Here is a 15,869-nt window from a genome sequence, read left to right as displayed (position 1 = left end):
GGGGAGAAAAAGGAAAAAAAAAAAAAGAGTTTAAAAAAATAAATAAAATAAAATTCCCATTGTCTTAGCATTTCTTCCTATATCATGATTCTCTTGAATTCATTACAACGGAATCAGTTACTTAAGCTATTGAAGGATTAGGAGTAGGTGGGAAGTAGGGAAAGTGAATTAAAGCAACTAACTGGTCTGTCTTGCTTTCTTGGAAAGACATCTGATGAAAGTTAAAATTATAATTATTTATCTACACTCAACAATAAATTTTGCTTTCTTCATTTTGTTAAAAAAAAGTGAGAGATTTCTATTAAAAACAAATCATGTGAAACCAACTTCATTTTCTTTCTCTATTCTTTTTTCTTTCCTCTTCCTTCCCTCCTATCTTTTCTTTCTTTCTAAGCCTGACTTGGGGAATGGCCATAGTCCTGGGGTAACAGTTTCAGCATGGTGTCTTCACAAAAAAGCAGACTATCATCTAAATTAATACTCTTTTAAACTGTAGGTTGTGACCCAATAAATTGGTCAGGAAATTAAAATACCTGGGGTCATCACAGGCATTTTCTAAAATATGAATAGAATAGATAGTAGAATAGAAAATATCAGAGTACATGTAATGTGTTTATTTATCAATTATCTGTTTTTTTAAGTTTATATACAATATGATAAATGGTATTTTAGAGTTTTGCAAAGTACTATGGAAACCGACATGAAGAAGCGTTGACTTTACTTGGAGGAAAAGAGAGGGATTGAGGGGAAAAAAAAACCCTAAAAGAAGTAAGGTTTAAATTAGGTCTTAGAAAATGCGTGGGCATTTGCCATATGCTCTCGGAGGAGCGTGTTTGGGCATAGCGGTGGGGGGGGGGGTTGGAGTGTCGCGTTCCAGGGCAAGGGAAAAACCTATCCGAATGCATAGTGGCATTAAAGTACATGACATTATTTGGGGTGTGAGGAGGATAACAAATAGTTTACTGAGGCTGGAGTTGTAAGAGAATAAGAAATGAGTTGGGATTAGAGAGAAAAGTGGAAGAATAGGATGTTTTATTCACATGTGGAGATTTCAGACTTCAATATTAGAGGTGTAACAATTTCAGGTAATAAGAATTCCAGGATCTTGAAAGTTCTCATCATAAGAAAAAGAATATTTGTAACTGTGTATGGTGATGGATGTTAACTGGAATTATTGTGGTGGTCATTTTGCCTTATATACAAATATTGAATCATTTTGTTATACACCTGAAACTAATATAATGTTATGTCAGTTATACCTCAGTTTAAAAAAAGGAATTCCAGATAAAAGCAGTACCAAAATTGCATGTAATATAACAAGATTAACTATCCTGAATCATCTACAATGGGTCAACATTCTTATAAACTTTGTATTTCAAATAACACTGAAGTCTGTAAGGCATTCCAGTTGATAGCAGTGCTAACACAAGCATTATGAGCAAGGAGGGCACATCCATATCAAGAATGGTTTCATTCTGGAAAGGACACATCTCTGCCCCGTGCATGATAGAAAGTATCCAGTGCACTCAACCTGACTCTAGGTGGCTGAGCTGTGCCAGTGGGGAATGGTTCGATATCTGCGGCTCATTGCTGGTCTTTGCTACCAGGTGAGTAGCTGCATTGTTAGGTGCATAGCTACATACCAGGTGCTAGAGGCTGTGTTGATTTGCTCTAGTGATGATACCACATCTAGAATAGCAGCTGCCATCAAAGCTGCCATCTTACTAATTTTATAATAATCCACATTCTTCAGGATCCATCCAACTTCTGCACAGACTAAACAGATAAATGGGGATGTGATAGATATCATCCCTGTATCTTTCAAGTCTCTGATGGTGGTACTAACCTCTGAAGTTCCCCTAGGGATATGTTTTTGCTTCTGGGGTAGTATCTTGATACAGATAAGTGCCAGGAACTTCCATCAGCTCTTCCTACCATAATGGCCCTTACCCCGGCTCAGAATTAATATGGAGATTCTACCATCGACCTGGCGTTTCTATTCCAATTATGCATTCTAGAACTAGGGAAGTAATCATAGTATGAGTCTACAGAACAACTGGGTCCACTGTGAGTTAAAACTGGTCTAATATTCCATCTATCACCTGAACACTATAAATTTCCATTTGACTGCTGGACCAAATGGCATTTGGAGTCTCCAGAAATTTGCATCAGTTCAGAATATGGTAGGCATAATTCTAAGGTGGCCTCCAAGATCCCCTCCCCATGATGTACACATACCTTCTCTCAATTATTCAATCAAACACTAACCTAGGTGCTGCTGTGAAGGGTTTTTGTGGATGTAATTAAGGTCCCGAATCAGTTCACTTTAAGAAAGAGAGATTATCCCATGTGAACCTGACCTACTCACGGTGAACCCTTAAAAGGGACTGAGTTATTCCTAAGGAGAGAGATTCAAAGCACGAGAGGGCTTTGACATGAGAGTGTCTTCTCTCTTGCTGACTATGAAGATGAAGAGGAGTAAAGGTACTCTCTAGAAGCTAAAAGCAGATCCCAGGTGACAGCCAGCAAGAAAACGAGGACCTCAGTGCTACAGCTGCAAAGAAGTGAATTCTGCTACAACCAAGTGAGCTTGGTTGTGGAACCCAAGCTCCAGATAGGAAAGCAGCCCAGCTGACACCTGGAGTTCAGTCTTATGGACCCTGACAGGACCTAGTAACATCATGCTTGGACTTTTGACCTACAAAACTGTGAGCTAAATAGTGAGTTTTGTTTAGGCCACTAAGTTTGGGGCAATTTGTTCTATAGCAATAGAAAACTAATACAAAAGGCAATAACTAGAAGTCCTTGAAAAGTCTGGATATTTCCCTTTCCCCAGTGCACAGTTACTCTAGTAAATGGCCACTAGCCCCTTTGAGGAAGGCTTGGAGGAAGATTTACAGTATAGACTTTCGGCAGTGCAGCAGGAACCATCCAAAAGGGAGCCTGGCATCCCATTCAGCATGAGTCTTTGGGGGCCAGCCCTGGTGGCCTAGTGGTTAAATTCGGCACACTCTGCTTCAGCAGCCCAAGGTCAGTTCCCAGGCATGGGCCTATACCATTTGTCTGTCAGTGGCCATGCTGTGACGGTGGCTCACATACAAAAGAGAGGGAGGAAGATTGGTGATAGATGTTAGGTCAGGGTGAATCTTCCTCAGCAAAAGTAAAGATAAAAGTAAAAAAATAATGACAACCTTGTTTAAAAAAAAAAAAAGAGTCTGGGTCTGTGAACTTTCCAGCTTAGGTCTGGAAACTAGGCAAGAGGTCATGACTCTCTATTATGGTGACTAAAATCAAGTATTTGGTTACCAGACCTGGAGTTTTTTTATATTATATTGATTAAACAGTATTTCAGTAGGTTGTCTATGTATTTCCTTCCTAAGCATAACCATGATCAATTAACCACAGCCAAAATCTTTGTGCGGTAAAACTTTCTGATTACTGATTTGTCCTGTTGCATTTTATGGTAAATGCACCCCCCTTGTCTTTGATGGTTAAGTGCTTCCATCCGACCCTTCTATTCCAGGATCCTATCATCTCCACTGAAATCAGGGAGCCCATCTCAACGAACATATCTCCCATGGTCATACCTGGCCAACAATGGAGAGCAACCACAGAGCTTTTTGAGGATGCAGGTGCTCTCCTCACTGATGTATTTCTCTACACCTTAGTGAAAGGAGTATTTCCTGGGCCGCCTCAGCAGTTGTAGTTGGTGTTGATATTGATGGATGAAATTTACTTGGAAAGAGGAATAGAAACATGATTTGGGTTTTGAATACAATTTGAGGTCATAGGATATACAAGAAATAATAAATAGATTATCAAATGTAAGAAAAGTAAATGATTGAGGATGGAGATGAATCTTGGAAGCATCTTCTGGGAGTAATTTCTCTAAAAGAAAGAGCAGTGAAGCATGAAGAAGCAGTTAGTGACAAGATAGTGTAGCAGTATACGAAGCAAGGAAGAGGAGAACTTTGAGAAAGAATTAGCTGTAAATAATACTTTGTTGTTATTGTATGATTACTATCATTATTATTGAGTGCTAGCAATGTTAGATGTTCTATGCTTCATTTCATTTAATCTTTACAACCACTTTATGAGGTAGTATCTCTATTTTGTATTGGTACTGTCTCTATTTCATCTATGAAAGGCTTACAAGAGTTTCAAAAAAAAATCTTGACTAAAATCATACATCTAGTTAATGATGAGGCAAGGATTTGAACTGAAATTTGCCTGCGTTTAATGTACTAAATTGTAACCTTGGAAGAAAAGTTACAAGAGCATTATTTTTAAATGTAAGTACAACACAAATAAATAAATAAATAAAGTAAATCCAGCCAGGTACACCAAATATTTTTTTTCTTATGTATAGTTTGCCAGTCTTAGTCTCTTCTTGTAATACGTGTCTTGGAGAATTAATGAGGTGTAGTGAGAAATGCAACTGAATAGAAATCTCGAGCCCAAATTCTAATCCTGTTTCTGCACTAACTAGAGAAGTTTCTGAATAGCTTTTTAAAAAACTTGAGATATTCACATATTATAAAATTCACGGTTTTAAAGTATACAATTCACTGGTTTTCAGTATATTCACATGGTTGTACAACCATCACCACCATCTAATTCCAGGACGTTTTCATCACCCCAAAAGACTTCATACCCATTAGCAGTCATTCCTCTTTCCTCCCTCCTCCCAGACCCTGGCAGCCACTAATCTACTTTCTGTCTCTATGGCTTTGCCTGTTCTGGACATTTCACATAAATGGAATCATACAATATGTGGCATTTTGAGTCTGGCTTATTTCACTTACCATGATGTCTTCAAGATTCATCTGTGTTGTAGCATGAATCAATACTTCATACTTTTTTATGGTATATTCCATTGTATGTGTATACCACATTTTGTTTCTCCATTGATCAGTTAATGGACATTTTGGTTGTTTCCACTTTTTGACTATTAGAAATATAAATTTGTGTATGTGTACCAGTTTTTGTGTGAACATATGTTTCAGTTCTCTTGGTTATATACCTAAGAGTGGAATTGCTGGATCTTAAGGTAAATCTGTGTTTAACCTTTTGAGAATTACGTTTGTACCATTTTGCATTCTCACTCTTAGTAGCTTTTCAATTCTATAACATAATCTATAAAAAGAAAGTGTACACTTGAGGTTTTGTAGGGAGGGAAGTGTAGGGTAGAATGAAAAGAGGGTGTTAATACCAAAACATTTTTTCCTATCCAGTTCTAAACATTAGTTGTAACATTCTTTTCCTAGAAATTTTAGGGAAACAAACTAGAATAATTAGTAAAAATTCATAAACAGTGAGAATTTTTACCAGCTTTTTTATCTTGATGATTTGACAATTCTGTTTTATTTCTTACAGAAAAGCTCGCAGAGGCTCAGCGGAGGTTTGCTACACTTCAGAATGAGCTTCAGTCGTCACTGGATGCGCAGAAAGAAAGCACTGGTGTTACTACTCTGCGCCAACGCAGAAAGCCAGTCTTCCACTTGTCCCATGAGGAACGTGTCCAACATAGGAATATTAAAGACCTTAAACTGGCCTTCAGCGAGTTCTACCTCAGTCTTATCCTGCTGCAGAACTATCAGGTACTTAGATTCTTACCCTGGAGAATGGAACCTTTACGTAACTGAGAAATTATACTAAATGGAATTACCTTAAGCTGTACTATTGGGCCAATCCAAAAAGGGAAATCCTTAGTATGTCATTATTCTTTAGGTTCTTATTGGGATTCCAGATGCTCTTATTGGCTAAAAACCATGTTTCAGAGGTGATAAATAGAGTTAGCAAGACTTGTATTTTTGGAGATTAGTTTTCTAAATCTTTTTTGTACAATATTCAGGAGTAGCCTTTGACTCAAGGACTAACAGTTTGCTTCCTATTTTTAGAGGCATCTCTGGTAGTGGTGAGTAGAAAAGAGGAATAACATATATCTACCCAACTACTGTTGGCTATGTAAGAGCTTTTATATTCCTCCTAACCTATAACAAAATTTCCACAAAAGCAACTGGACAGTTAACTTTCCTGCAACTAACACTAATAATACAAAAGATACAGACTTTTCAACTTCCCACTAAGAATCCTTGCAATTTTATTATCCAGAGGCTGCAATATAACTGAATCTTTTAAAAAAAAATCTTGCAAAAGAAAAGAAATTAGATCACAGCAAATGTGTGTAGATACTGAATGTATTGCTCATATTTTTAAAACCCAATCTGAAAAATTCAACTGCTATATATACTAAATTATGGAAATACAGGGCATTCATTTATTTGTAATTCTTTATAGTTCTTTACATAGTTAAGTCTATAAAGAATTTATTGAAAAACAGATTATTTGTTCAATAATAAACATTTAAATAGGCAAAAGCATCTCCCTAATCTTTTTTCTTTTTAATTTTTTTTTGGTGAGGAAGATTGGCTGTGAGCTAACATCTGTTGCCAATCTTCCTCTTTTTGCTTGAGGAAGATTGTTGCTGAGCTAACTTCTGTGCCAGTCTTCCTCTACTTTGCGTGTGGGACACTGCAACAGCATGGCTTGACGAGCAGTGTGTAGGTCGAGCCTGGGATCCAGAACCCGTGAACCCTGGGCCGCTGAAGCAGAGTGTGCGAACCCAACCACTATGCCACTGGGCCAGCCCCAGCATCTCCCTAGTTTTAGGTAGACCTTATGCACTATTCTTTTTCCATTTTATTCTTGTGGTTATTACTTACAATCAGTGGTTAGGATCATCACAGGATGATATACTATGTAAAAACTAAAGGTTATACAACAAAAGTATTACCAAGGGTAGATATTGGAATTTTAAAATAAAAAGTAATTATAGTCTTATATCTGTAGTAATCTAAGTTGTTAATGCATGAACTTATTTCCATCTCTCCTTTTCATAATTTTACTTTTTTCTTTGGTGATTTAATATTTTATCATTCAAGGAAGAACCTAGTTGGAAAATAATTTTGGAATAGAAAAGTAATTATATATGTTATATGCTGGGAAATTCCTTTCCTTTGAAATTTATCCATAGCTTTATAGTTTACTTTTTTAAAGAACAAAAATATTTTTCTTCTGTTTTATAATGCTATAAAACATTAACATTTCATATTTCGTTAATTATGCTTGCCTGTTACAAGGAAATAACCCCTGTTAAATTTTATTAACTTTCCCAGAAGCTTTTGTTTTTGGTTGTTACAGAAAGCTCCTTGGGAAAACAAAAATAATTGTTAATTATAAAAAGTTCTGATCTATCCTCTGTTCTTTGAGCCTGTCTATTCTGTAAGAATATATTTACTCTGAGAATGAGGAGAAAGGAAAATTGGTTGAAAGAAGTCTCCAAGTCATGGTGTATGCACCCCAAGGAGAGTTTAAGATGATCCGTTGAAGTATGAGGAAGAAAATTATAAACCAGCAAGCAAGCAAAGCCTAATTTTGGAGTAATGCTTAGTTTTTTTATTGATGGGAATATCTAATCAGCAAATCTGGGAGACCGCTAATATAAAGAACCTTGCAAATCCACAGTTTCCTGCTTTTTTGCATGTTGATCAAAGAACAACTGAATTTCAGAATGTAGAAAAGTATAGTACTTTGATATTGTAGAAATGGAGGAAAAGTTTGAGCTCCTACCCATTATCAGCAAAACCCTGTAAGTATGATCACTTTTTTTGTACTGCCTCTTCCTTACACTCCCATCTCCAAACTAAGAATGGATGGAAGCAAAATGAGTTAAGAGACCTGGACAATCTTCCATTTTCCATACTGATGCTTACATGTTTTGCACAGTAGAAGGGAAACACATAGCTATGCCAGTCCTTCAGAGAGCAAAGAACTAATAAATTTATTCAGTGCATGATAAATCTAACATATTTTCTGAAAATATTCTTTTGATCAAAGAAGCAAAATGATATAAATTAGCTTTTTTGAGAACATGTATGTAGGAAAACAGAAATAAAATTGTTTTGAGTTTAGGACTTCCGTTAATTTACTTGAAATAGAAATAATAGGGTTCATGGGGCCGACCCTGTGGCCAAGTGGTTAAGTTTGTGTGCTCCGCTTTGGCAGCCCAGTGTTTCGCCGGTTCAGATCCTGGGCACGGACGTGGCACCGCTTATCAGGCCATGTTGAGGTGGTGTCCCTCATGCCGCAACTAGAAGGACCTACAAATAAAATATACAACTATGTATATTTTGGGGGGCTGTGGGGAGAAGAATAAAAGAAAAGATTGGCAACAATCGTTAGCTCAGGTGCCAATCTGAAAAAAAAGAAGAAGAAATAATAGGGTTCATAGTCCAGGATTCTTTGTGTTACTGATAGCATACTACCTTGAAATGAATAAATGAAATAAGAAAGAAGAGTCTTATGCTTTTAGTAGCAAATGCTTTTGTGAAAGCATTGCTATTTTCCTCAGTACTTCATCCAGTCAGCTCTGTCAGTGCATAGTGCTCACTGTGTTTCATCTTCTTTTATGGTGGTGGAAATTATAGTAGTGTTTCTCATTTCTCTCTGTAGAATCTGAATTTTACAGGGTTTCGAAAAATCCTTAAAAAACATGACAAGATCCTGGAAACATCTCGTGGAGCAGATTGGCGAGTGGCTCATGTAGAAGTGGCCCCATTTTATACATGCAAAAAAATCAACCAGCTCATCTCGGAAACTGAGGTACAGTAATTTCATTTATATGCCACATACTTTCAATAGCATTCATGTGTTATTTTTAATGAAATAGTTCTTCATTTCTATTCTCCTTTTGTAATTAGTTGCTAGCTTTGAGTACATATATTCTTGCTCAGATTTTTTTCTTTTGCCTTACCGTTATACATTCACCAAGAGGTTATTGGAATATCGTATATATAAATGGTTCAGAATTATTTATGCATTAAAGTTTAGTATAACCTGTGTCAAAATTTAATAATGTGTCTTTCTAGGCTGTAGTGACCAATGAACTTGAAGATGGTGACAGACAAAAGGCTATGAAGCGTTTACGTGTCCCTCCTTTGGGAGCTGCTCAGGTTAGTATTTGCTTTCAGTTGTTTGGTTGGTTGGTTTTGCCTGTTTCATAATCAACACAATCTATTTAGCTGATAAAATATGCTAGTTTCATTAATTAAAAAAAAATGTTTTGGCCAAAGTTTATAAGAAGTTATTACTATTGTTATTTTTCTTTTAAAATACTGGATGATCTAATTTCATAATCTTACTTCATAATGAATTGTAGTATCTTCCCACCTTTCTCGTCTTATCCTGTACTCCTTCTCTTGTTTATTCTTACTGACAAGCTAACTTCTTGGTCTCACCAAATGATTAGGATGAGATATTTACTTGATGATATGAGGGTGGTTCATATGTGCTGGACTACTACATAACTTCATCCAAACTGTAGTAGTTCTACCTGAAAAAGCATTTATCAAATGATATCTACACTGTAGTAATACCAAAAAACGTTTAAGTGACATCATAAAACAGGTCTCAAAGAAAGGATTTAAATCATAGAAAGAAAGTTATGTTCTCTAACCACAATGGAATGGACATCAATAACAGAAGCAGCTTCCTCATTCTAATAAAAGGCATTTATGAAAAACCTAGAACTAGTACCATACTTAATGGTGAAATACTGAATGCTTTCTCTCTGATTAAGGACAAAAAAGGATATGCACTCTTACTGCTTCTATTCAACATTATACTGAGATTATAGCCAGTGTAGTAAGGTAAGAAAAGAAATAAAGGGCCTTCAGATTAAAAAGAAAGTAGTAAGGGGGGCTGGCCCCGTGGCCGAATGGTTAAGTTCGCGTGCTCCGTTGCAGGTGGCCCAGTGTTTCATTGGTTCAAATCCTGGGCGCGGACATGGCACTGCTCATCAAACCACGCTGAGGCAGCATCCCACATGCCACAATTAGAAGGACCCACAATGAAGAATATACAACTATGTACTGTGGGGCTTTGGGAATAAAAAGGAAAAAAATCTTTAAAAAAAAAAAAAGTAAAACTCGTGGGGTTTTTTTTGCTCGTGACATGATGGTCTGTGTAGAAAATCATATGAATCTATAGAATTGTCACTAGAAGTAATAAGTGAGCTTAGCAAGGTTCCAGAATACAAGCTCAATATACAAAAGTCAATTGTATTTCTATATACCATCAAGAATAATTGGAAATCAAAATTTTAAAAAACAATGCTGTTTATAATCAAAATATGAAATATTTAGGGATATATCTGACAAAAGATGTTCAAAACCTTTATACTGAAAGCTGCAGATCATTGCTGAGAGAAATTAAGATATATGAGAGATATAACATATTCATAGATTAGAAAACCCAGTATTTTTAAGATAACATTTCTTTCTAAATTGATCTATACATGTAACACAGTCCAACTCAAAATCTCAACAGAATTTTTTTTTTTATAATCGATAATCACATTTTAAAATTTATATGGAAGGGGCCAGCCTGGTGGCGCAGTGGTTAAGTTCGCACATTCTGTTTCAGCGGCCCGGGGTTCGCCAGTTCGGATCCCTGGTGCGGATATGGCACCGCTTGGCAAGCCACGCTGTGGTAGGTGTCCCACATACAAAATAGAGGAAGATGGGCATGGATGTTAGCTCAGGGCCAGTCTTCGTCAGCAAAAAGAGGAGGATTGGCGGCAGATGTTAGCTCAGGGCTAATCTTCAAAAAAAAATTTATATGGAAATACAAAGGACCAAGGATAGCCAGAACAACTTTGGAACAACTAAGTTGAAGAATTAACACATCTGGTATCAAACTTATTATTAAAACTGCCGTAATCAAGATAGTGTGGTATTAGTGTCAGGAGAGGCAAATAAGTTAATGGAACAGAATAGAGAGTCCAAAAATAGACCAACAAATACATGAACAACTAATTGTCAATAACAATGCAAAGGCAGTTCAGTGGAGAAAGGATAGTCTTTTCAACAAATGGTGCTGGAGCAAATGGCTTCCATATGCAAAAAGAAAAAAAAGAAGAAACTCCACCCATACTTCACACCATATACAAAAGTTAATTCTAAGTGTATTACACACCTAAATGAAAACCTAAAACTACAAATTTTTGAAGAAAATATAGGAGAAAGTCATGGTGACTTTGGGTTATGCAAAGATTTCTTAGAAATGACACCAAAAACACTTCATCAGAATAAAAACTTCTGCTCTTCAAAAGATAATCTTAAGTGAATGAAAAGAAAAGCAACAGACTGAGAATATATTTACAAAAACATCTGATAAAAGACTTGTATCCAGAATATATAAAGAACTCCAGTACTCAATAAGACAACAAACAGCTCAACTTAAAAATGGGGGAAACATCTGAACAGACACTTAATCAATGATGTTTGGGTGGCAAATAAGCATGTGAATAGATTCTCAGTATCATTAGTAAGTAGAGAAATGCAAATTAAAATCACGGTGAGCTAACACACACCTATTAGAATGACTACAATTAAAAAGATTGACATATTAAATATTCGAGGAACAAGAACTCTAACATCTCATATGCTGCTGGTGGAATGTAAAATGATATAACCACTTTGGAAAACAGTTTGGCAGTTTCTTACAAAGTTAAACATTCACCTACCATATGAGCTAGCCGTTGTACTCCTAGGTACTCACCCTAAGACAGATGAAAGCATGTGTCTGTGTAAAGACTTGTACACAAATGTTCATAGCAGCTTTACTCATAATGGCCTAAAACTGAAAGCAACCCAAATATCTATCAACAGGTGAATGGAGAAACAATTTATGATATATCTATACAATGGAATATTACTCAGCAATAAAAAGGAATAAATATTGATATGTGGAACAACATAAGTGCATCTTAAAATAATTAGGCTTGAAAGAAGCCAGATCAAAAAAGAGTGCATACTGTGTGATTTTGTTTACCTAAGACTCTGGAAAATGTAAGCTAAAACAGGGGCCGGCCTGGTGGCTCAGTGGTTAAGTGCATACATTCCGCTTCCATGGCCCAGGATTTGCCGGTTTGGATCCCGGGTGCGGACATGGCACTGCTTCCAAGCCATGCTATGGTAGGCGTCCTACATATAAAATAGAGGAAGATGGGCACAGATGTTAGCTCAGGGCCAGTCTTCCTCAGAAAAAAAAGGAGGACTGGCAGCAGTTAGCTCAGGCCTAATCTTCCTCAAAAAAGAAAAAGAAGAGAGAGAAAATGTAAGCTAATATATAGTGACAGAAAGCAGATCAGTGATTGCCTGAGGATGAGGTAGGTATGTTAAGAGGAAAAAGATTACAGAAGGGCATGAAAAAATTCTTGGGGTGATAGATATGTTCATTGTCTTGATTATGGTGATAGTTTCATAGGTGTTTACATGTATGAAAACTTATCAAATTTAACACTTCAAATATGTGTAGTTTATTGTATGTCAATTTAGTCAATAAAACAGTTTAAAAAAAACAGGCATATCATAGTCAAACTGCTTGAAAATAAAAGGTAAGAGAGAAATTTTTAAAGCATCCAGAGAGGAAAAGCACAAATTGTATACTTCAAATATGTGCAGTTTATTGTCTGTTACTTATATTTCAATAAAGCAGTTAAAAATAAGAAAATTAATTTTAAAAGATCAAGATATTTTGGAATGCATATAGAAGTGGTAAAGCAAAGGAAAACATGGAGGTGGTTCTCTCTCGTGAGGAGGAAGGTTTTGGGATCTGGTAGGGATAGGGACTTTAAAGGTAATGGAAGTGTTCTGTTTCTGAAGATGGGCGATAGGTTAGTATACTTTATTACTTAATTCCTAACAGTCCAAATCGTTATTTCTGTTCTTTTGTATATATGATAAATTGCATAATTTTTAAAACTAAGGAAAATTCTTTTTGAAAAATACAAATGACCATCTTCCTTCTGGATGCTTAGGATGCTAGTCCTAAGCTAACAATACAGATATCTACTACTGATAAATAATTCAGAGGTAGTCTCAGTGCGTTTTTTCATTTGAAGGTTTTTAGAAAACATTTAAAGTATCTTAAGTATAATATCATCTCTAACAATGACAAAAGTTTTTAGTAACATTTATAGCAAATATTTAAATCCATAAGATTCTCTCTCTCCATGTTTTTCATCCCTTTACGTTTAAAATATCAGGCACTTTCCTTTATTTATTTTAGAAAATAGATTTTAAAAATCATTTTCTAAATATAAAATTACGTTATAGTAGAGAAAAATATTTTTTAAGCTACAGACCCTGTAGCTTAAGATTCTTAAGCTACTTAACCTACTGTAGCTTGAGATTCTGAAACGCCAGTCTCTTGAGAATCTCTAGTGTATACTTAAAAATTCACTTTAAATTACCTCAGTATAATAGTGTAAGTACTATCAAAATAAGTGTTCTTATTTTTACCATTTTCTCTAATTATTATTCATAGTACCAACTATGTGAACTCTAATTGAGTAATACTGAGTTAGAAAGTTTAAAGAGATATACATTGTAAAAATGAAATTTCATCTTAAATCTCTCCTGTAAGAAAAACCCAGTGTGTATATATATATATATATATATATATAATTTGATGCCTAAGATTATAATCTTTTTCATTTAGTGACTCAGATTTCTGAAAAAGAATTCGAATAACTGACAACTCTCTTCTAGTATTATAGAATGATGAAGGATGTTATCTGTTCAGATTTATAAAAATTCAGATCATAAAATATTTTTGTTTTTGTGGTAGAATTTTCAGGCTCATACTACTGATTTATTACAGCTTATACTGAATGTATTCAGTATTTTGCCCTATACCCAAAGTGCTGTTTTTCTGTCCACAGCCTGCACCAGCATGGACTACTTTTAGAGTTGGCCTATTTTGTGGAATATTCATTGTACTGAATATTACCCTTGTGCTTGCCGGTAAGTAGTTTAAGTTTTGAATTAAATTATTCTTACTAATATGCCTTTGTCGTATTCTGTCCCTCTGTAAGAAATCAAGCTTGCAACTACTAAAGCTACTGAAATAGATCTGTCAGGGCTAAGTATTTTGTTCTTAGAAATGATGTGTTCGGGAAGAGGGATTTGGTCATTTGTTTTGGTTTGGTTTTCCCTTTGGGTATAGTTATCCTTTAAAATATTGCTAGTTTATGACTTCTTACTCTCCATCATTTTCCGGTTTTTATGTACAACTTCTTCAGACTTTTTCAGAGTTTGGTTATCAAGAACCTCAGCTCCTTTGATTATGGATGAGAGTAAATAAGATATTACAAAATTCGTATACTGAAGCTCATTCACTTTGCTTTTTGGAGACTCACATTCTTTCCAGAACCTATTTATAATTACTTTGCATATAATTTTAAGAATGTTGGTTATATAATTTCCTAGTCAGTAGCAGTTGTAAGTTAGAAAGAGGTAGGAGGAATTGCTAGAAGCAAGTACACTCCTAACATCAAGAAATAATCTAACAGCAAGGGAGGCATAATCTTACTAAACCTCCCAACAGAATTTGACATACCCCTGAGCAGCATTTGATGTTGTTGATCTCTTCTTGAAATTCTTCCTTCAATTGGTTTTGCTAGGAAATTGCACTCTGCTAGTTTTCCTATTAAACTTCCCTGGCAGTTCTTTCCCAGTCTCCTTTGCCAGCTCTTCTTTTTTTGTGACGTCTAAATGTTGGGGAGTACCACTGGGCTCAATCCTCAAATCTCTGTAGAGAATGTCTACATTCATTTCCTACCCACGCCGTCTTATTCAAGCCTAGATAGATAGCATCTATATGCTAATGACCCCCAAGTATATATACTTTTTCCTCTGAAGGATATCTAATTGGCTACTTGGGTGTCCAATAGGCATCTCAAACTCATATGGATGTATTTTTTTTTTTTACCTCCACATATGCTTTGCCTTCCATATGGCCTCACCGTTTGTGAATTTCTCAAGCCAAAAACCTTTAGCATCTGTCTTCCCTGATACCCCATCTTCAATCCATCAGCAAATCCTACTGCTCTGTCTTCAAAATATATCCTGAATCTGACCACCTCCACCAGTGTTACCCTTGTCTAAGCAACCGTTTCTTACTTAGTATACTGCAACAGTTTCTGAACTTGTCTCCCTGCAGCCACTCTTGCCTCCTTATAGCCACTAATGTCTTTTTTTTAATATAAGGTAGATCATGTCACTCTCCTCTTCAAAATCAAAATCAAAATTTGAAAAAAAAGGCTTCTCTCACAATAAAATTGAAACTTCTTACTATGGCCTATGAGACCCTACAGGATCTCACTCTTAGGGGTCTTTCTGACCTTGTATCCTAGCGTCCTCTCACATTCAGTTTCTCTTAGTTTTACTGTTTCCATCCACTCTTGTGTTGTTACTCTTCCTTCACTCCCAGCTGTGAGCCCTTGCATTTGCCTAAAAGGCTCTTCCCCAAGATGTCTACCAGGCTTACTCTCTCACTTCTTATAGTCTCTATTCAAATGCCACCTCCTCAGTAAGGCCTCACCTGATCACCCTACACTAACATACCGTGTTCTATCCCTTTAGCCTACATTAGTTTTCATCAGAGTACTTGTAATTATATGACATAATATTACATATTTATGTTTCTTATCTGTTTTCCCACTGGAATGTAAGGTTCTTGTCTCTCTTGTTCACCATTATATTTCCAGCACATAGATCACTGCCTAGGACATAGTGTGGGTTCAAAAAATATTGGTGAAAATTTGAATGGATGGAAGAGAAGGACAGAGATGAAATCAAATGATATACAGAAAACACACACACAAACAGCAAGAAGACAGACTCAAAGGTTCTTGCAGTAGAGGGCTTTTAATTAAGGTAAAAAATCCTGGTATACCTCAAGAGCCTGTGTACTTATGCTTATAATGATAGCTATCATTAAGTACCCTCTGGGAGATAAAT

At 35.9% G+C, this 15,869-nt stretch overlaps 1 protein-coding gene across 1 annotated transcript in view; it reads left to right on the top strand.

Annotated features, from left to right (window-relative positions):
* Nucleotides 1-15,869, top strand: part of XPR1 (xenotropic and polytropic retrovirus receptor 1) — a 203,463-nt gene that overhangs the window by 131,114 nt on the left and 56,480 nt on the right. The window contains exons 4-7 of the mRNA XM_044757779.2: nucleotides 5,377-5,600; nucleotides 8,515-8,664; nucleotides 8,931-9,014; nucleotides 13,790-13,871. Of these exons, the coding sequence (XP_044613714.1) occupies nucleotides 5,377-5,600; nucleotides 8,515-8,664; nucleotides 8,931-9,014; nucleotides 13,790-13,871 (540 nt within the window). The remainder of the gene's footprint in view (nucleotides 1-5,376; nucleotides 5,601-8,514; nucleotides 8,665-8,930; nucleotides 9,015-13,789; nucleotides 13,872-15,869) is intronic.

Source organism: Equus asinus, chromosome 25 (assembly GCF_041296235.1).
Source record: "Equus asinus isolate D_3611 breed Donkey chromosome 25, EquAss-T2T_v2, whole genome shotgun sequence".
NCBI lineage: Eukaryota > Metazoa > Chordata > Mammalia > Perissodactyla > Equidae > Equus > Equus asinus.
This window is presented reverse-complemented; position numbering and strand designations above follow the sequence as displayed.